The following is a 22,898-nucleotide window of genomic DNA, read 5'->3' on the forward strand; positions in this document are numbered from 1 at the left end:
TGGCTTTTCCTGAGCCATGAACATAAGGCAGACTCGGTGCCTGTGGCCTAATCGGGAGACGAGCTGGGCAGACGGCCGCTGCCCTGCTCTTATCTCTGGCTTCCCAACATCGGCACTCAGACACTCCAACTTGTCCGGTTAACACCTTTTGGACCGGCGAGGGTTATCCCGGTCCCCATTGCAGGGATCCGATACTAAGAGGATGAATAAGTATAGCTTACCTGACCCCGGATTCCCGCGCCCCGATCACAACATGGCTGCCAATCACAGCTCCCTGAGACCACCTACGTATTCTTACCTGCAGGCTGACACATCAAGGAAGGCGTTGAAGGGCTCTCGCTTACGATATTGGGCCATGCTACTGAGGCCCCCAACACTCAGTGAAGGGCTGTTGGCTGCTCCCATTTTCGTACCCGGCGGGTCTGATCCCTGTGGCTGTTTAACTGGGCCTAGAGTCCTGAGAGGATGAACCTCACATCACTGCTCAACACCCGGGGGAACTCTGATGTTGACTCAAAGGGGTGAGGCATCTGTGGGCACATGATGCGTGCTGGCAGGACTGGCGGAGTGGAAAAAGCTTGGCCTGCTGCAATGCTGGGACTTTATCATTAGACAAACGGGAGTAGCCCGAGGGTCCACTATGTTTAGAGAGCCTATATACATGCCTAAGTTTTGACATAGCGGGCTCCAGTGGTATCTGCTAGTTCTAACTTTATGTGTTGCAGTCCAAAATAGAATTTATGTATTTTTATTTTACCTAGTTTCTTGCTACCAGTGCACAGGCTAAGCATTTATTGCAAAATACCTTCTTTCGTTACAACGCACTATGTCTTTATCAGCATTATTACAGTTTTATTATTGTTCTACTACAAAAATGTGTTAAATCTTTATGTGCCATGACTCTGTAAAACTATGTTCATTACAGAAATGTTTGCTCTTGCTGTTGTAGCATCGCAAGCCTACATGTATTTACTCTCACAACAAAAATAAAGAATTTAAAAATATATATTTTCCTGAAACATCATTCAAAGAAGTGTTTGGCTTAGTTTTTAAGAATATCCTAAAGTTCCAAACAATGCATTTTTCATTATATTCCATCTACTCCTCTCCATTTCTCTGAAGCCCCAAATCTTTGTTAATTTAATCCATTCACATTCATTCATGAGTCTTGTCATCTAGTCTTCCTTGTAATTTTTATAACAAGTTGATCAGGATCCTAGGTTTCATGTTAGGGTAATTTAGTCACTGTGAGCCAAAACAATGCTTGAGCTCACATAAATTACCCATACATTATACTAAAATTAAACATCACTGCTTGGTCATCCTTATATAACCTTCTATGGAGTTGGACTATACCAGATCATGCAGAGCAAGGCTATTTCCCTTGGATTTGGCATGTTTCTTTCAAATTTGTACACATCCCTTGGATTTTTTGTCTTGAATATTATTTTTAAATTTGGTTTCCATACTTGATCTTTTATGGTGACACACACTAGAAGGCTTCTAATTATTTTCAGTTACATCCTCCTTGTGGTCTCTTACAGTGAACTAACTGTTCTAATGAAGAAGATGTAAACACTCCTGAATTTGTCTTCTATAAGCTGTATGCAGTATCTAACTTCACAGATACTCATCAGTTTGCATTTCAAAATGCATACACTTAAACAGCCTCACCCTAGCAGAAACCTTAGATGTTTTAGTCTGTAGCAATTCTTCAATAAGCTCTAGATTCTTCTGTCCTAATCTAACAACCTTTCATTACAACTGCATCCATTTAAATACTATGGAGAAAATAGAATCCATATATTTATTACCACTATATACTTTTACTCTATTTTTAGAGGGATTCTATACATTCATGCAGTATCTCTTTTTCATAATAACCTTAACCACATGGCGCAGTGATCCAATCCACGAATTGTGTCCATTGGTATCTTCTTTGTTTGTTTTCTTCTGTATGTTCCATGGACAAGTCAGGTCTGTGTCACCTTCCAACAACATTAATCGTTTTCCACGGAACAGTGGCTTCTCATACAGTAGCCATCTTAAGGAAAAAAATAAATATATTTGAAATGATTTGGCTTACACCTTCTGTGCTCATATAATTTGGTAAATATAATGTAAATGCATATCTGCTCAAACTATAGGTGCACTGTAGAAATAATGATCCACAAACACAAAAACAAAATGTTGATTAATGGTCACATCCACAACAGAGTATGAGCGTCAGATCAAAACAGATGGCAAAGGAGCTGAAAGGAACACTACTGTTAAAAGTAAATACATTTATTTTTAATGTTGGAGTGTTCCTATTATCATTTCAAATACTAGCTTTTACCATTATTGTTAAATAAAAGTAAAATAAATAAATAGAAATCACCAGAAACCCTAATTCTACCCTATATTCCATGAAGTCTAGAGAACTACGTCGAAAAAATAATTAAGATGCCTAGAGCATCACCTTAAAAAGTGAAACTATTTTGTAAGTTAACAAAAGTAGCTAGGCAAGTTGTATTACCTTGATTAGCTTAACCCGCCAGGCATAGGAATACTTATTGTACCAGTTTTTCTTAGAGAGAGAGAGCTAGTACAAGCTTACATAGGAGGTGTAAAATATATGGCAAATAAGCACGGGAGGGCTTGAAACTTGTGGCTTGTAGGGCATAAACTATATAGGGGCCCAAAGCGCACTTTTACCAACCCACCAGTTAACATCAGTTATAGACACAAATTCACAAATAAAATAGATCTGTTGATAGATATACAAGATAATTGATTATCAACTTGCTCTGCCACTTAGAATGCATTTCCAGCGCTTACTCTGCATCCAGATGGCATCCCCAGCACTTACCCTAGGAACATGGTTTTATTACCAGCAACTTGCTCTGCCACCCTGATTGCATCCCCAGCACTAACTCTGCATCAAGATAGCAAACTCAGTACTTGTTCTGCACCCAGATGGCATCCCGGGCACTTACCCCAGGACCCAGATGATATCCCCTGAATTAATTACAGGACCAAGGTGACATCCCCAGTACTTACCCCAGGACCCATATGGCATCTGCCTTTTGCTCACTCCGCACATTTGGTGATGGTTCACGTTACTCTGACTTTCCGAGACACATGAGGAGTGCGAGAGGCAAACAGACAGAATGTTTGTGCACATATGCCGAGCTGCCTCTCCCTTTCTGCAGAGGCAGATGACTGGCACCAGCCACAACATATAATGGCAATGCTGCTGGAATATTCCTAAATCTGGTACTGGTTAAATTACTGGCCGCCCTGGTAAAATACAGCCCGGGTGGCGACCCAGCCTGTATTGCTAGAATTCTGGGGCAGAATTTTGGCCCAGCCTGCACATGACATAAAGAATACCCACAGTATACATTGCTTTTATGAATATAATTATGTATTATTATTTAAAATGTGAATGCGTTAACGGATGATAGGGATTGAAGATAGAACAATGCATAATTAGAAAAACTGGTACAAAAGTAAAGGAAATGTCTGCCATATTTAAAATGTAGCTGGCATAATATGAATTTAATATAACACGCATAGAGATATGACCTTTGAGCTTACAAACTAAATTAGATAATGTGGGTGTGAAACAAAATATAGAAGGGGTTACTTGAAATTTGCTAATAGCAGGAAATATATATATATGATGTTGTAGGGGTCAGGTGTAAGTTAAGCTTTGCCTGTGAAGGCTCAAGGTGTGTATATAACTGCAGTGATTTTTACCAAATTGTTGCAGCTATAATGACCATGATTAACAGAGAAGGGAGACAGGGAGCTTCTTGTGCCATAACTTATGCAAAATGTATATGTGGTAGTGGTAGTTTTCTGTCCAGAAGGAGATGCTGGAAATAGGAAAGCCAAAGCATATATATTGAAGATAATGGATTCTATTGGACTCTATATACTTTTTTAAATTAATTATCATGAATGGCAATCCTAATATTTAAAAAAACCAAGTCAGTTTAAAATTCGGTCAGTTCGACCAAATTTGCAGGATTCGTTGCGATGCACTTGGTGTCCCCACCCCATCACCCATATATATTCAAATAGATATAATTGATAGGCTGGTTGAGGTCCTATCTATTATATCAATTTGAATATATTCATTTTACTAGTGAAGTTCTGAGAGAAGTAAGCTTTCCCTGAGAGCGCTCTGACTGGTTGACTTACAAGCCAACCAATCAGAGCCCTCTAATGAGAATTCAAAGCGTGGGAAAGCTTTTATAAAGATGAAGTCAAAGATGGACTCAGGATTTATTTATTTTTCCAAATCTGGGTTTGTTTGTTTTTCAAGAGCTGCATCGTGTATTAAGGATTTTAATCTGGCCTTCATTGGAGCTGAAGATAAGAAGATTTACAAGAATGATCTTATTGACCCCCCCCCCCCCCCCCCCCCCATATGCCTTTTTTTGTTGCACTTTTTAAATTAACCACTGCTGTGCCAAATAGTTTAGGTTTTTAAAAAATATTGGCCTAGATTTGAAGCATTTCGGATCCAAATCTCAGTAGTTCAGCAGCGTTTAGTCTGACGGAAATCTAGACCTAATTCAGGCTCATTAGGAGCCATACATTCAAAATCCAGACATTGTTAAATAGTGTGAACAATGTCCATATTGTGCCATCTCTATTTCCCCATATACAGCTGTATAGTTTTGCCCATTTGGTATGGGGGGATCTGGCCTTCAGTGAATAACGCTGATAGTATTACTTTCTCTTTTCATGTTTTCTATTAATAGGTAGATACTTAGATTTTTAAGTAAGACATCCTAGTTAGTATCCAAAGTAAGTATATATGAACCAGACTCCTTCTTCGCATTTGTTTTTATACTCACCCCCCTCGAACAACACGCACAGAGATGGAATCCGGTAATTCCCAGCCACTTGTATTACCCACGTCACTGTAGATCTCATGCTTCTGTCCCTTGAACTCAGGCTCCGAGAATATAATGATCTGTCAGTGAACATATTATACATCATAAAATCTATAGTAAGAAGATTTTTACACATGGAAGGCTCACACGTGGATTCTGCAAGGTTTATAGTTCCTCCTTCCCAGAGTATTATGATCAGGATTCCATCACCAACAAGATTGAATGTTTGCATGCCTGCACCTGTTAAGTTATTTGATTTTATGTTTTATTATTTTCTACATAATTAGAATTTTGGTCCTCTCTGTGAGGTGAAGTAAACAATTTATTTACCTTCCCTGGCCTAGGATTCAGCTGCCCATGAGGTTTCTCGACGTGATGCTAAAATGAATAAAACATATATTTGTTACTAATAGCAAAGTTAACAAACACTAACTGATAACTACAGATCAATAAACAATTCTAATAACTAAAATCAATTACTGAATCACCCATTAACAAGAGGTTAATTTCAGGTCATTATAAATCAATAATACAAATGTGGAAAGTTATCAATTAATTTCATTTCAATGTGAGAAAGAATAAGTTAATAATAATTGCTTAATGATCAGTATTTATCAAATCAGTCACTGAATCTACAATAAAGCTCACCCAGATGTCCAGGAGGTCCTTAAAAGGAGTAGTAATTGGTTTATGTGGCTCAGAGAGGATGTCACTGGGAAATGATGAAGATGCTACTGTAGCAAGTAGAGAAGTGCAATCTATGCCGGTATCCTGAGGTTGTTCAGATGAAGCTATACTAGTGTTACCAAGTGCAGAAAGGGGGACATTTTCACTGAGTGGGTTGCTATCTTTTGTAGCTGACACAAGTGCGCCTTGGTTGCTATCTTTTGTGGCTGGCACAAGTACGTCTGGGATGCTATCTTTTGTGGCTTGCACAAATATGTTTGGGTTGTTATGTTTTGTAGCTGGCACAAATACGTTTGGGTTGCTATCTTTTGTGGCTGGCACAAGTATGTTTGGGTTGCTATCTTTTGTGGCTGGCACAAGTACGTCTGGGTTGCTATCTTTTGTGGCTGGCATAGGTACATCGCTGTCTTTTATGGTTGGCATATCCTGTGAAACTGTATGTACGTCCTCCTCAGTTTCTTCTGATTTATTTTTAGGTGTAATGTAACTACTGAGAAGAAAGCTGCTGTTTAGTCTGGAGTAGAACTTTCCCTCAGTTTTTTCTGTTGTTTTATCTACTCGGTTGGCTAGCAGTGACCCAATGATCGAACCTTGTCTTGAATTAAGATTTTGTGCTATCAAGGCTTTGTAAGTTTCACTCCTAGAGGTCTCGTCACCAGAATGTTTCCTCAACATTTCTAGAGGTGATGCCTTATCGGAAGGCATTTCAATGTTTTTTTCCCAGGAATACTTCTTCTCAGACTGTTCCTCTATATTTTTGGTCTCTGTCTCAAGGCTTTTTGAATCTGGGCTTGGCAAGGCCTCTTCATTTTCCCTTTGCATTTGGGACATAACATTATTGGGCTCATTATCTAGAGTATCTTGATCCTCTTTTATGGTTGGTAGATTTGAATACATGCTTAGAGGAGAGGAACGGGGCTGGCGTGGCCCTCTTGGGTACTTCATAATATCAGGAGTCTCAAGCTGCCGCAGTTTATTCATCCATACCATCATATTCTCATTGATCTCTACTTCTTCGTCCATCTTTGAAAAGTAACCAGATTTGTCATCGATGATGATAGTTTGAGCCTCACCTTTTTCTAAACAGGCTTGAAATTCATGCCTAGAGTTGATAGTGTTTTTATGCAAATTGTCTTCTTGAACAGAGGGCACAATTTTCAGTACTTCCACAGGAACTTGTATAGCATGGGAGCTTCTAGTCTCGGACAATGAGTCTGTAAAACCTGTCGTATATTGATCCCATTTTTCTGATTTTGTCATGGATAATGCACTATCATTGTATATAAGATTTACATTTATATCCTCAGTTGTGCCTTGGTGACCTACTGAATCCATGATGTTGTTGTTTGCAGTACTTATATGAACAGAATCCACAATGCTTGAAAATATACCTGCATAAGTATTTGCATCTTCTCTATGTGAATTGTAAACATTGTGTTTTTCACTTTCCTCTGGTCTTCTCTTTGTCGATTCCTGAAAGCTTCTTATGTTTAAGAATGCAGAGTTTTCCTTATTTTGTATCTCGGCACTACCCAGGGTTTTCACACCTTCTTCATGTTCTGCTGATTCAGTTTTAGCAGGCACCATAATTGTCATGTCTGCAGCTTGATATACAACCTCTGGCTGTGTTTTGGCATTTTGTAGAATGTCCTCCTCTGAAGAAACTCTAATCATCAGATTATCAGATGCATCAGTGAAATGTGCTCTTTGATTTATTTCATCTCCAGCTGGCTTGATGTTTGTGTCGCCTGTTGTTGCTCCATTTGTATGTATCTTAACTAAACCTACAGGTTGAATACAGGCACTTGCCATTTGATCTTTTTCATGTTTAGAAGGATATGTAAGGTCATTTTTTGTTGTGTTCTCCATCTTTGGCGCATTTACAGTGGTATCTTCTATAGAAGCATTAATAGTGGTACTCTCCAGTATTTTTCTGTTGACTGCTTGTTTAGTATTATCAGGATGGATCATTGCACCATCTGATACATTTGTGAGAAATGCTGAATGGTCTGATTTATCTAGATCTAGTTTAATATCCACATCTCTTCCGGGTTCTTCTTGCATGGGAGCAATATTTAAGTCATTTCCAGTCACACTGTTAGGCTGATTAGCTTCACCTGCAGATTGATATATTTTGTCTTCATCGAGGCAAACAATAGTATGTCCGGCTGGTCTTTCTTCAACTATAACATTAAGTGTGTTTTTCTTTGTGGAAGCAATAACTGTGAAATTTTCAACTATGTTTACAATATTGGTTGATTGCTCTGTCTTATCGGTAGAATGTTGGATGTCAACATCATCCAAAGTATTTGTTATATAAACTGACTCCACATCTGCATCACTTTGCAGTTTTCTTTGTGTGAGAACAAGAACTGCCACATCACCAACCTGATTAATTTTGTCATCAGTCTGAATACTATAATCTGTTGCTTGGTCTATGTCAGCTTCTGATGGACAAATAGTGACATTTCCCTCTGGCTTCTCATCCATTTTTGTTATAACAGCTTTAGTCTCTATGGAAACAGTATTTACATCATAAGATTTATTAATAATACCAATTGTTTTAATACCAATTGTTTGTTCTTTATCATATGTAATGTCCTGAGAAGGAGAACCTTCAGGTGTATTTACACTTTCTAATAGTTGGTCCACTTTACTTAGAGTAGGTTGGATATCTGCATCTCCAGCTGTCATTTCTTTTGTGGAAGCAAATTGATTAACCGTGTTGCCATCTTCATTGCAACTTATATCTTGGCTTATCTTATTTTCCTTTGGGCAAACAATGGTATGTCCTGTTTGGTCCTTCTGCATTGGAGCAATAGGTGTTTTATCTGCTAAGTAATTAATACTAGATACATCATCAAGTATTTTAATAATATTGGGTGTTTTCTCCGTAGCCTGCTGGAAAGAGGTATGACCCAGGACCTCTGTGCCATATGCTGACTGGTTTACTTTATCTAAATCTACTGTAATATCAACATCTCTTGTTGGTTCTTCTTGCATGGGAGAAGTATCTAACACATTTTGAATCACACTGTCAGGCTGATGAAGTTTGTCTTCATCAGGGCAAACAATAGTATGTCCTGCTGGTCTTTCTTCAACTATAACATTAAGTATATTTTTCTTTGTGGAAGCGATAACTGTGAAATTTTCAACTATGTTTGCAATGTTGGTTGATTGCTCTGTCTTATCGGTATAATGATGGATGTCAACATTGTCCAAAGTATTGTTAATATAAACTGGCTCCACATCTGCATCAATTTGTGGTTCTCTTTGTGTGAGGACAAGAACTGAGACATCACTAAACTGATTAATCATGTCATCAGTCTGAATACTATAATCTGCTGCTTGGTCTATATCAGCTTCTGATGAATGAATAGTGACATTTCCCTCTGGCTCCTCATGCAATTTAGTTATAGCCTCTATGGAAACAATATTTGGATAATCTTTAGATGTATTAATAATACTAATTGTATGCTCTTTATCATATGTAATGTCCCGAGAAGGAGAACCTTCAGGTGTATTTACACTTTGTAATAATTGGTCCACTTTACTTAGAGTAAGTTGGATACCTACATCTCCAGCTGTCATTTCTTTTGTGGAAGCAAATTGATTGACAATGTTGCCATCTTTATTGCATCTTAAATCTTGGCTGATTTTATCTTCCTTTGGGCAAACAGGAGTTGGTTCCTCCTCCATTGGAGCAATAGATGTTATATCCAGTAAGTAATTAATACTAGTAGCATCATCAGGTATTTTAATAATATTTGGTGTTTTCTCTGTTTTCTCTGTAGCATGCTGAAAAGAGGCATTATCTTGGACCTTTGTATGATATGCTGACTGGTCTGCTTTATCAAGATCTAGTATAATATCCTCATCTTCTGCTGGTTCTTCTTGCATGGAAGGAATATCTAACACCTTTCCAGTCACACAGTCAGGCTGATTAAGTTTGTCTTCATCAGGGCAATCAAAGGTATGTCCTGCTGGTCTTTCTGTTACTGTAACATTAAGTGTGTTTTTCTTTGTGGAAGCAATAACTTCAACTATGTTTACAATATTGGCTGATTGCTCTGTCTCATCTGTCATGTCTTTTGTGGAAGAAAATTGATTACTCATGTTGCCATCTCCATTGCATCTTATATCTTGACTTATTTTAGTTTCCTTTGGGCAAACAATGGCATGTCCTGTTGGTTCCTCCTCCATTGGAGCAATAGGTTTTTTATCCGTTAAGTAATTAATACTTGTAATATCATCAGGTATTTTAATAATAATGGGTGTTTTCTCTGTTTTATCTTTAGAATCATCACCCAGAATATCTGTATCATATCCTGACTGGTCTATTTTATCTAGAACTAATGGGATAACTGACTCACTGATTGGCCCTTCTTGTGTGGGAACACTAATTATCATATCACTCTTATTAACTATATTGTGATTTTTATTACTAATACTAGATGTTTTATCTATGTTGGATTCAGTGAGGTTAATAATAACATTCGTCTCTGGCTCCCCTTCCTCTGGAATAATGTTATCCAACTTATTTGATGCAATTATGCCACAATCAGATGCATTTATAATATTATCTGCATTTTCTATTTTATCTGTACTGGTCTGAATATGGATTCCTATAACTGATTCTTCCTCTACGGGGGTGATAGATGGCATTTCTTGAATTGTATTGGTAACATATACTATGCTGTCTACATCACCAAGAGACTTTTCAACCATGGTAACAAGGTGCATCTTCTTGCCAGACATATTAGTAAAATGTGCTGATAGGCCTTCTTTACCTAGACATGGCTGAATGTTGACTTCTCCTGACTGTTGTTCATTAATGAAAGTAGTATCAGCCATACCTCCCAACCGATTAGTCAATTCAACAGTTTTGCTGTTGAAAACTGTTTGGTCTATCTTATCTTCAGCTAGTTGGATACTAGCATTTCCTCCCAATTCCTCTTTGAAGGTAGGACTATCTATCACACGACTTAAACTTTCTACTATGTGGCCTATGACATCTTCATATTTATGATCACTGGCATTTTCTTCTGAAGTCTCACTTGGGGTGAAAAATTCTTCCTCATCATGCTCATCTTGCTCATCAAAAGAATTGTGAAGAGTGTCTTGAGACAACTCTGTGATTTCATTTACATCTTTTTCAATTTGCTTGTTAGTTGATGTGTCAACTGATGTGTGCTCCTTGTGCTTATCTAATATAGTATCTTCAAATTCCACTGTATTTCCACCTTGGCCTGAGAAGTGCATTATTTGTTTCTCTATATCTTCATTTTGCCACTCCCTATAATTTTCTGTTTTCTCTGTTGATAGATAGGATGCCATCTGCTTAGCTTTGTCCAATAAATCTCTGGAATTCCTTATAGTTTGGCTTCCTTTTCCAATCAAAATATTTTTACTTTGATACACAAAAGATTCAGTTGGCAGTAGCACATCACCAGTTGTATTCATTGCACTTTCAGTTTCATCCATTCCATTTTCATCTTGTTTGATGCACTCTGTATATTTATATATTATTTCTCCACCATGATCAATTGTATCACCATGCCGGTCAATCGCCGATCTGACTTCAGCCTCAAACTCATTATTATCTTTCGAAAACTCAGGGGAATCCTGAGATTGGCATGTTAATCTTTCTTTAGGTAATTGTGGTGTTATATTTTCTACTGAGATTTTATAACTATGTAGTTCTGTACATAAAGGTTTTTTATAATGATGTTCCAAGGTACTTTGTGTTTGCAATTTCTTGTTATTAAAAAATGCAGTTGATGCTTGCCGTGGTATTACGTTTTCTGTGGGTTTATTTGCTGGTACATTGACCTCAATGCCTTTTTCCTCTTTATTTAGCAAACTAGTATTGTGATGTGTATAAATATGTCTTAATGTGCCTTTCAGATGATGCACATCTGTAGTTGATGTTGAGAATTGTTCATAGTCTTCCATAGTATCTGTTACAAATGTTTTCTCTCCTTTAGTTCTGACCTTCTCTAAAGGCAGATTAATTACTTCTCTATCACCCACTACTCCATCTGTTCTATTATTTGGAACTGTGTTTCCAGTGGTAATCTGTTCAAAGTTGTGTTTTTGTCTTTTCATTTCTACAGAATGAGTTGAGTTAGTTGGTGGTATAACATGGACGCCACTAGAGTTGACATTTCTTTGTTGGGTTGAAATAGGTGCATTACTTTTATCATTGTGTACCAGACTTTGAGCATGTCCTAAATTTCCCTTTTCAATTGGCACAAAAGTGTATTTACTACAATTATTGTGAGTTCTGCAATTAGCCTGCATGGTGTGGACATCACTAGAAAAGAGGTCTCTATGTACCTTAGAAGCAGTACTTCTATCATTGCATGGCAGATTTTGTTCAGTATTTCCATCAGACCACAGTGTATTTGTTACTTTTTTCCCCGTGTTATTTTTGGATACACTTAAATTTATTTCTTTAGTTCTGAAATAAGTTTTGCTTCTATCTTTTACTTGTTGTCCTGAATCAACAAGTGGATCTTCCAACTTCACCTTTTTGATTGTCAAAGGGTCTACATGGTCTCTCTCACTTTCCAGGCTACTCTTAGTTTCACTTAAACAAAAAATATTTTCATTTTGAACTGGGTCCTGTTTCAAAGCAATGTGAAACTGCTCCTTATTTAGTGGCTTTGCAATGTCAGTATCATCACTGTATCTCATGCTTGGTAATTCAGTATCAATTTCTGTGCTGAAATCTTCAGGCTCAGGTGAGTCTGGCATAACATCACAAAGTTCAGCTCTTGCAACTGAAAAATCTAAAGTGTCTGAATTCTGAGACTGTGTGGGGGAAACAGTTTGTAAGTGCTTTTCAAGTCTTTGCCGAATAATAGCTTTTGATGATCGAACAAGATGGGTCTCTTTTCTCCATCCTTTTGGTGACCCTAGAGAAAAGGATGTATTACTCCAAGTCTTTTCTGTAGGTGGTGTTGCTATTTGCAGGGGCAAATGGAGATCTTGACTTTGGAGTTTGGAATATTCATTGTGTGAGTCCATTTTACCACTCAAGGATGCAACCTCTATAGTATCCATAGCAGTTTCATTAATATTTTCTGAGGAGTTTACTCTGTTGTGCCAGCTACTATTAGGTGTTGGAACACTATGCTTTATGCAAGCCTGATTGGAGATTGTGCCATGTTCACTGTTTTTATTCAACAAATGTTTACTACGAGGATTGAAAACTTGAGAGTATACTGGCTCATGTACACCAGGTAAGATGGGTATGTCCCTGGTCACTTGGCGTTTCTTTTGTCTTAGAGATCCGTACAGTTTGGCTTTGCCTTCAACCTTAAAATGTCTGACCTTTTCTTTGTGACTAATATCTTCAAACACCTTCCGCAAACCTTTAACATGGCCCATGAAGTGTTCTGGCATTACAGAGTCTGGTGATATTTCGCTAGTCTGTTCTGAAACTGAGTCGCTATTTCTATCGATATGTACTTTGGAAGGCTCATAAATGCTTCGTATCTCTACCGTGCTTGGATGCTGACTCCTATACGGGCTGCAGGGACGCTCTCTCAGCAGGCTGACTTCTTTTTCCATCTTAGAAGAATGAAGTCTGCAGTTTTCAACTTTTTGCTCAAAGCCAAAAGGAAAAAGGGAGCACTCGTCAACTAGAGATCTAGGGAAGAAACATCACAATTAATCCAAACAGATACTAAAGAGAAGTACCATAGTGCATTTAAAAAATGTAAACTATTCCTACTGTAAGGCACCTTAAAATATACCTGTGTTACAGAGAGGTAGTACCTTATGTTTCTGGGTTGAACTTTGATGCAGTTAAAATTGCAAGTACGCAAAGCCATGCATTCCTGAAAGAAAACTGTAACATAATTTTAACACTTAAAAAAAAAAAAAAACTGATATAAAAAGAATTTCTGTCATTAGGAAAGAAAGATACAGGAACACAATTTAATGTATCTACAATGCTTTTCAGTTGTGTCCATTGTAGCAATATGTGATACAAGCAAACTGTGGGGCGCACTATACAGACAAGAGCTGTTTTGTGAAATGTTTTTTGTTTTGTTTTGTGTGTGTGTGGCATAATGACGCCATGCATGACATGTCCACATGGAGAAACAAATGGCACTCCATATTGCCCTTCCACTATAAAATATGCTGTGTGATGATAGATAGGTATGAACTACATGGTAGATATAGAGCATATGATTCATCGCTAGGGACATGAGGTAGAATTAAATTGGACACATGCATGAGATGGATGGGTATGGAGGAAAGTGGATTCCTCCACAGTTTGTATGTAGAATATGGAGGACAGTGGAAAACATGAGAAACAATGGGCAAGATTGAGTGCTGAAAGAAGGGATTTGATTTGGCTGATAGGAGGTATAGAGAGGGATGACAAGGATCGTCATTAGATGGGTTGTAGAAGACAAGCTGTGAATAGAGAATAATAAAGAAGACACGTAATATCCCTAGACGGGGATTGTTCCACTCAAGCGCATTCAGATAGAATGGAGGCTCAACAAACTGGAAGTGCAATTCTATTTCTTATACCATCATGCTATGTGACATAGTCTACACTATATTCTGCTATATTCTTCTATCTCCACATATCCTACTATTTCTGAGAATGCACCTACCTCAAGAATTATACCAAGGTGCTTTTATTTTATGTACTTTATACTGTACCGGAACTGAAAGACTCTGGTTTGGATGTTTTAACTGCCTGCCTGTTTCAAGTGCATGCGCTAGAAACCAAGCTTCTATATATTTTGGAATGACGTTAATGGTTGCATAATAATAGGTGGGTGGAGAGACCAAGACAAACATGGCTAAGGAGAAAGGACATGAGAGGGGTGTTAAGGAAAGAAACAGATGACAGGAAGGCAAAAGAGACGAAGTCTGCACAATTCTTCAGGTGAATAATAATTTGAAGTGCTATTTACCCACTGGCAGACCTCAATACAAGGGTTAAACATGTGGCTGCTGGCCAGCACTCGAGAGAAGTAAGAATTTTCTGTCAGAGCATTCTGATTTGTTGACTTACAAGCCAATTATTCAGTGCACTCTAATAAGAATTCAAGTGTAAGAAAGTATATGGGGGTAAGGGGAGTGGGTGTGAACAGTGATCTGTCCACCCCGTATTACTTAATTTGAAGTTCCCCATGGGTGGGGGAAGAGGGGAGACTACGCCTTCCCCCATTATTTCACAGAGAGGGCACTTTTAGTGACTGGACAGCAATGTAGCTAGTTTTACATGATATACCCCAACTGCCACATGAAAGGTGTAGGGGGTATAGAAAGGTTAAAAATCATGCTTATTGTAATATGAGTAATATAATATGTCTTTTTAGCTTGATAGATTTTTTTATTTGTTTTACTAGTTTTTTACACACTTTTTATACACACTCATACACATACATGCTCACATTCATAAACACAAACCATACAAACATTAATATGCACACAATGCATGTGTATGCATTGTGTGTATATTAATGTTTATATGGTTCGCTCACATTCATATATACGCACAGACAAACATTCATGCACATACATGTCCATTCATACACACATACTCACTCACTCACATTCACACACACATACTCACATTCATTCATTCACACACATATTTTGATCTTTATCTCTGGTGTCCAGTGGTTTTGCCACTGGGATTAGTCTGTACACCGATTGCCCAGATTCTGTAATGATGCCATCGCTCTGGGAATGTTACATCCTGGCTCCTGACATCAGATTCAATTCATTTTTCTGCCCCTGATCTGCCTCCTTGACAAGCTCAGCCAATCCTAGCTGCAGATTCGAATAAAAGCAATATTTTACTATTTTACTATATAAAGGGGCTCAACAGGGAACCAGGGGGTCTAGATGGTGGTTTTAACACTATAGGATCAGAACACGTTTGTGATCCTGACCCTATAGTGTTCCTTTTAGATAGAACGAATGAAAGTTATAAGAATCTCTTCTTTCTGTTTCTTTTTGGTAATTCTAGTCGGGGTTAACTCCATTGTGTTTCTTCAATGTTGAACTAGCTCAGTGTTTTTCAATTTACCATTTGAAAATGGATTTATATTAACAAGGGAAATACTGCCTGGAGACTCTCTGTACCATATCCACTAAAATGAGCTGTCGAGTGCAACTCAAAGATTAAAATAGTTTTCTTATTTAATGTAAAATGTTACCCACAAACCGTGCTAGTGAGACCCTTGTAAATTTCGGTTCTCTCAAAAAAATTAATGACTGTTGTTGCCCCATAAAGAATAAGATTTTGAAGGAGAATGTTAACTTACTGTGAAAACATGGCACATTAAGTAACTTCAAAATTAATGATATACGATGTCTGTCCTTCAAAAGTCCATCCATTATTAATATAACGGTTTGCACGACATTGATGCAACGTGGCATCCAAAGAAAGTGGACTGGAATGTGCATGTATGAATAATGACAACTTCACTGTACTAGTCAGTGAGGGTGCTAGATGCCATTGTGCGGGCATGTGTACTGTGTGGCCGGCGCGTTTAAAATGACATTGAATATTCCTCTAAGGAAACTATCCGGATGATTCGGAAGGCTTTCGAGGATGATGCAATGAGTGCAGCACAAATGAAAGTGTGGCACAAATGCTAAAAAGATGGTCGAGAATTTTTACAAAGTGATCCAAAAACCAGCATCAAGCAGAACAAGGAAGAAGGCACGGAAAAGTCTGTCAGGGTACCTGTAGTCTCTACCTCAGAGGAGGTGAGAGACTTAGACGTTTATCCTCCCAGAGGGGTTGTTTCTTCCATTCCTCGCGGTCCTCTCGGCCATTTACAAGCCGACCGCGAGGGATCCACTTCCTTATATGACGCGACGCTCAGTAGTCGACGTCATGACGCCAACCCGGGTCGACCTGTCAGTCAAGTCCCGAGCACTAATCAGGACTCGTCGGGGGCGTGATTACCCTCTAGAATCAAGGTATAAAGTAGGCTTTCGCAGGGCCGGTGCAAGGATTTTTGGCTGCACAGGCAAAAACTGATTTTGCCGCCCCCCCCCCCCCTCCTGCCCCCCCCTCTTCCCCACACACACTGGTTCCCTGGGTACTGATAGGCATGCAACACTTCCCCTGCTGCTGGAAATGCCTACAAGAAAGCTCTGGTTAGTGCCACTGACCCACGCCCAGCCACGCATTAACTCTCTCATTGGCTAACAGCGCATCTGCTCATTGCCCTGTCGTGGTTCTAGCCTGTCTAGTCACTCAGTGCTCTTGTATTCTAGTTGTCCCTTTGGTTCTGACCCGGCTTGTTTGTACTACTCTGTTTATCTCTGTTACCCTTTGACTCGGCTTGTCTCTCGCTTACCTGTCCTCTCGTTCCCTCGACCTCGGCTTGTCCCTAGACCATTCTCTACTTACTCCGTACGTTAAGTCCGGCCATTCTAAGGTCCGGTATACGTACCTACCACCTGTTTGTACTCTGCGTGTTGGATCCCTGTCCCGATCCTGACAAAGTCACAGCAAGATCTAGATCATGTTAACTGTGTTTTTTGATTAGGAAGTAGAGATGTCGTGAACATAAAATTTTCCGTTCGCGAACGGCGAACGCGAACTTCCGCAAATAGACTTCAATGGGCAGGCGAATTTTAAAACCAACAGGGACTCTTTCTGGGCACAATAGTGATGGAAAAGTAGTTTCAAGGGGACTAACACCTGGACTGTGGCATGCCGGAGGGGGATCCACGGCAAAACTCCCATGGAAAATTACATAGTTGATGCAGAGTCTGGTTTTAATCCATAAAGGGCATAAATCACCTAACATTCCTAAATTGTTTGGAATAACGTGCTTTAAAACATCAGGTATGATGTTGTATCGATCAGGTAGTGTAAGGGTTACGCCCGCTTCACAGTGACAGACCAAACCCCCCGTTTAATGCACCGCAAACAGTCCATTTGCACAACCGCAAACTCCCCATTTGCACAAGGATACCAAGCTAGCCATGTCCCGTTCCTTGTCCTCACTGATGTAATTGAAGGTCTCTTCCTCCACCCAGCCACGTACAACACCAAGTGACAACAAGCCCCCTGTATTTTTTTTTTTTTAAATGTACATTACTGTTACACCAGATATGAGTTGCACTGGTGTGACACTGTGCCCTGGCAGGCCCTGAAACGCACACGTGTGAAGGAAACTGACTGCTATTATTTCACAGTCAAATTTCTAGTTTTTTTTTTAATGTACACTACTGTTACACCAGATATGAGTTGCACTGGTGTGACACTGTGCCCTGGCAGGCCCTGAAACGCACACGTGTGAAGGAAACTGACTGCTATTATATTACAGTCAAAAAAGTTTTTGGTTTTTTTTTAAATGCAAGCTATTGTGACACCAGATATGAGTGGTGGCACTGGGCAAGTGGGCACAGTATACGCTGTGAGCCTGACACACACGCTGGCAGGCAGGCAACTGCAATTAGATTACACAGAAAAAAAAAAAGCAGACTGATGTTCTAGCCCTAAAAAGGGCTTTTTGGGGTGCTGTCCTTACAGCAGAGATCAGATGAGTCCTTCAGGACTGTAGTGGACACTGAATACACTAGCCTAGCTATCGATTTCCCTATTAAATAAGCAGCAGCTACACTGTCCCTCCTCTAAGAATGCAGCTTCCGGGGGGCGGGGCCTAGCTGTCATGGAGGAAAGACGCACTTCGTGTGAGCTCCCTCAATATCTCACTTTAAGCAGCTATCAACAAGCGAATTTCACCCCAGAAGGGGATGACCCAGCAATGTTGCTCCTACCTGACCGACCCGACATGCTTAATAGCGGTCAGCAACTCGACAGAGTCTTACTTACCTCCGCGTGGCAAGTGTGGCCTGGTGCTCACCGGGCGGGAGAGGCGGCCGATCTCCCAATCCTGGGATGCCCAGGAGCAGCTACTTCCCGTCCATTACACCCCCCCCATGCTCGGACCGGTGGGGGTTATCCCGGTCCACCCCTGAGAGGCTGTCTGGAGCTAATGACGCACAGAGCACAGCCGCCCAGGCTGACATACTCATCTGTGACTCTCCCAATATTGCGGCAGCCGCATGTCCTCCTGGTACCAGCAAAGCATGGCAGGATATTGAGTCTAAGCTGGACAGACTCTTTAATCAATTTTGGAAGCAAATAACAAGCAGGAAGCCCCAACAAGCTCCACCACAGCTAAGCGAAGCAGTCCCCATTAAAATCCACCAACGCAAAAGGCGTCGAAGACGGGACCGGAGGCACAAACAGAAACGCAGAGCCTGCCCCACGTCAAGCACTCGCCTCCACCTTAAGCCACCACAATTCCACAACGGACGTGAAGCACCACCGGGACAGATCCGACCACCCAACAAAACAAGCTTCCACCACCTCAAGTCGCGAACCCGGCACTCAGCCAGAGACTTGCCTTTGTTGTTCCAGGTATCAGGGACTCCCAGGGTCTGCACCTGGCGCCCAGAAGGGATCGGATGAGCACAAGCAGTAAACAGAAGCCTGCCAAGCATGTCCCACTATAGCCGATCCTCCACACCATGCCTTTGATCACATGAACTGCTCTCTGCACATTAACTAATCGTAAAGTAGCAAGCGTCATGTCATTATTTCACCTTCTGAAGAGTTTATTGTCGTAGTTCCTTACATGCCTTTACCTTAACCGTTCATGTATTATGTTATTCACTAGTCTCATCTCATGGGGCGACTCACACTTGATTTATATCTAGTGGTGGAGCTGCTGATATAAATACACAGTTGATAACGTGCAAGCTACACCCTAAACATGACAGCCATCTTTCACAACAATGTACTGCTATATACTCATACCCTCAACTGCAACTAGCCATGATATACGCACGTTCAGCCTAGCATGCTCAAATATAACACACTTCTGTCTAAAAAAAAAATAATAATACAAAAAAAAAAAGAATGCAGCTTCCGAATGAATCTAAAATGGATGCTGTCCAGGAGGTGGTAGGGTCTGGGAGGGAGGGTCTGCTGCTGATTGGCTGGAATGTGTCTGCTGACTGTGAGGTACAGGGTCAAAGTTTACTCAATGATGACGAATAGGGGGCGGACCGAACATCGCATATGTTCGCCATCCGCAGCGAACGCGAACAAGCTATATTCGCCAGGAACTATTCGCCAGTGAACTATTCGGGACATCTCTAGTCAGGATAGATGCCTCTGGAATGGGAGGTACGGGTTGAGATGGTACGCATACCAGTGTTTTAGGGGCCGAATAAGCATTTCTGGACAAAAGTGTCTGATGGGCCTGGGCAATCTGGTCCATACGGTGATCCTGTTCTTAAAATCTTGCCTCATAGGAGGCCATTTGCTGTCCTAAACCTGCAGGGCCCATGGTCCTATCATAATGTCATGATGTAATACCCCAACACGCAGAGTTTAGGATAGCAAGGGACAAGACTAGGATATAACTCATTACCTGGACTTAGAATGGCCAGACTAAACGTCAGACAGAGATAAAGCGTAATCAGAAACGAGACAAGGTCATGGTAACAGAGAGACTCCGAAAACGAGAACAAGCCAGAGTCAGGTAGATGGTAATCAGTCACATGGGCAAACAAAACAGGAAAGGGTTGAAGATAAATTCAGAGTCAAGAGCAAAGCCATGGTCAATACCAAAATAAACAAAATAGATCAAGGAACGCACTAAAGGGTACTGACACAGAAACCACGATAGGACAAAGTGGATAGGGCTAGGGAAGTTTAAATAGAAACATAGAAACATAGAATGTGACGGCAGATAAGAACCATTCGGCCCATCTAGTCTGCCCAGATTTCTAAATACTTTCATTAGTCCCTGGCCTTATCTTATAGTTAGGATAGCCTTATGCCTATCCCACGCATGCTTAAACTCCTTTACTGTGTTAACCTCTACCACTTCAGCTGGAAGGCTATTCCATGCATCCACTACCCTCTCAGTAAAGTAATACTTCCTGATATTATTTTTAAACCTTTGTCCCTCTAATTTAAGACTATGTCCTCTTGTTGTGGTAGTTTTTCTTCTTTTAAATATAGTCTCCTCCTTTACTGTGTTGATTCCCTTTATGTATTTAAATGTTTCTATCATATCCCCCCTGTCTCGTCTTTCCTCCATGCTATACATGTTAAGATCCTTTAACCTTTCCTGGTAAGTTTTATCCTGCAATCCATGAACCAGTTTAGTAGCCCTTCTTTGAACTCTCTCTAAGGTATCAATATCCTTCTGAAGATAGGGTCTCCAGTACTGTGTACAGTACTCCAAGTGAGGTCTCACCAGTGTTCTGTACAATGGCATGAGCACTTCCCTCTTTCTACTGCTAATACCTCTCCCTATACAACCAAGCATTCTGCTAGCATTTCCTGCTGCTCTATTACATTGTCTGCCTACCTTTAAGTCATCAGAAATAATCACCCCTAAATCCCTTTCCTCAGATGTTGAGGTTAGGACTCTATCAAATATTCTGTACTCTGCCCTTGGGTTTTTACGTCCAAGATGCATTATCTTGCACTTATCCACATTAAATGTCAGTTGCCACAACTCTGACCATTTTTCTAGTCTACCTAAATCATTTTCCATTTGGCTTATCCCTCCTGGAACATCAACCCTGTTACATATCTTAGTATCATCCGCAAAAAGACACACCTTACCATCAAGACCTTCTGCAATATCACTAATAAAAATATTAAAGAGAATGGGTCCAAGTACAGATCCCTGAGGTACCCCACTGGTGACAAGCCCAAGCTTCGAATATACTCCATTGACTACAACCCTCTGTTGCCTGTCACTCAGCCACTGCCTTACCCATTCAACAATATTGGAATCCAAACTCAAAGATTGTAGTTTGTTGATAAGCCTTCTATGTGCAACAGTGTCAATATCCTTTAACATTTGATTGGCCCACGTCATGCCTATGCCCCCAAAACGTTCGTGTGTGGGGGTGCTGGAATGACGTGGGCCAATGGGAGCCTGAATCAACTTTTGGCTCCCACTGCCCCTTTAAGAGTGAGCTCGTGACTCGAGGCGTGCTCCTAGTGCCAGGCGGGCCACGTGACCGATCACTGTGGTCAGTGCACGTGGCTAAGTCAGAAGAGGAGATCAAGCCGCATGCGGCTCGTGTGGAGGCAGGAGTGATCCAGCCATGTGCGGCTCAAGCTTAGGAGCCAGGTCGGTCCCAGGATAAGGTAAATACAGCCACAACCACTTATCCCAATCACACACCTTTCCTAACGTCCTATCCCATTAAAAGTATATTACCGAGTATTTAATAAAACAGATAGACCCCCTACTTCATCCAGGTTACCGATCGATGGTTCAATATTCTGAGCCCTCTCTGATTTACTGTACACGACTATTCGATATTCCCACAAATTTTATATAGCATTTTATGTTTGTTTGAGACCACCTTACCGCTAAAAATCATGATCACTATATGCTTTCTCTACAAACCTCTAAAACGAACCAAACTACTCATCCATCCGCTATACCACTTTATCCCACCTAGAACTAGTGCCCAGTTAAAATACTTGACTCTTACTTACCCACACTCAGTCATGCCACACACATTTCACCACTACTCTCACTGAATCCCTCTGACTACGGCTAAATTCATCTTGTACATCAGAACACTACTCCTAAGATTGGGTTGTATCCATGTCTCGGGTCTTTCATTTAGAATAGGGGCCGCTTCGGTCTCCTTCAACACTGACACTCCAGTGCATATTATTAAAAGATTGGGCAGATGGAAATCCTCAGTCTACAACCGATATATTCCTCATCCCGAGAAAGAAATGAGGAAAGCTTTTAAAAGTTTGGCTTTGTAAATTTGATGCAATAAGTGTGCTTTTCTTTAATACCTTTTCACCCTCTTTGCATAAACCCGATTTACATATATTACTAATATGTTTCTGAACATATATATTATATTATTCACTCACTCACTCACTCTCTGGGCCGGCCTAAGACATCATGCTGCCTAGGTCCAACGATAAATGACTATGGGGGATAATGTATAATAAACACAGGTTACTGGCTATGGGGGGGGGGGGGGGATAATGTATGATAAACACAGGTTACTGGCTATGGGGGGATAATGTATAATAAACACAGGTTACTGGCTATGGAGGGATAATGTATAATAAGCACAGGTTACTGGCTATGGGGGGATAATGTATAATAAACACAGGTTACTGGCTATGGGAGGATAATGTATAATAAACACAGGTTACTGGTTGTGGGGGGATAATGTATAATAAACACAGGTTACTTGTTGTGGGGGGATAATGTATAATAAGCACAGGTTACTGGCTAT

General features: G+C 40.2%; 1 protein-coding gene across 1 annotated transcript in view; it reads right to left on the minus strand.

The window, feature by feature from the left end:
* CRYBG2 (crystallin beta-gamma domain containing 2) overlaps positions 1-22,898 on the minus strand; it is a 161,614-nt gene that overhangs the window by 33,415 nt on the left and 105,301 nt on the right. Inside the window, exons 4-7 of the mRNA XM_063453282.1 lie at positions 13,089-13,236; positions 5,223-5,270; positions 4,854-4,972; positions 1,885-2,044 (exon numbers count right to left, since the gene is read on the minus strand). Of these exons, the coding sequence (XP_063309352.1) occupies positions 1,885-2,044; positions 4,854-4,972; positions 5,223-5,270; positions 13,089-13,236 (475 nt within the window). The remainder of the gene's footprint in view (positions 1-1,884; positions 2,045-4,853; positions 4,973-5,222; positions 5,271-13,088; positions 13,237-22,898) is intronic.

This window comes from Pelobates fuscus, chromosome 1 (genome assembly GCF_036172605.1).
Source record: "Pelobates fuscus isolate aPelFus1 chromosome 1, aPelFus1.pri, whole genome shotgun sequence".
Lineage (NCBI taxonomy): Eukaryota > Metazoa > Chordata > Amphibia > Anura > Pelobatidae > Pelobates > Pelobates fuscus.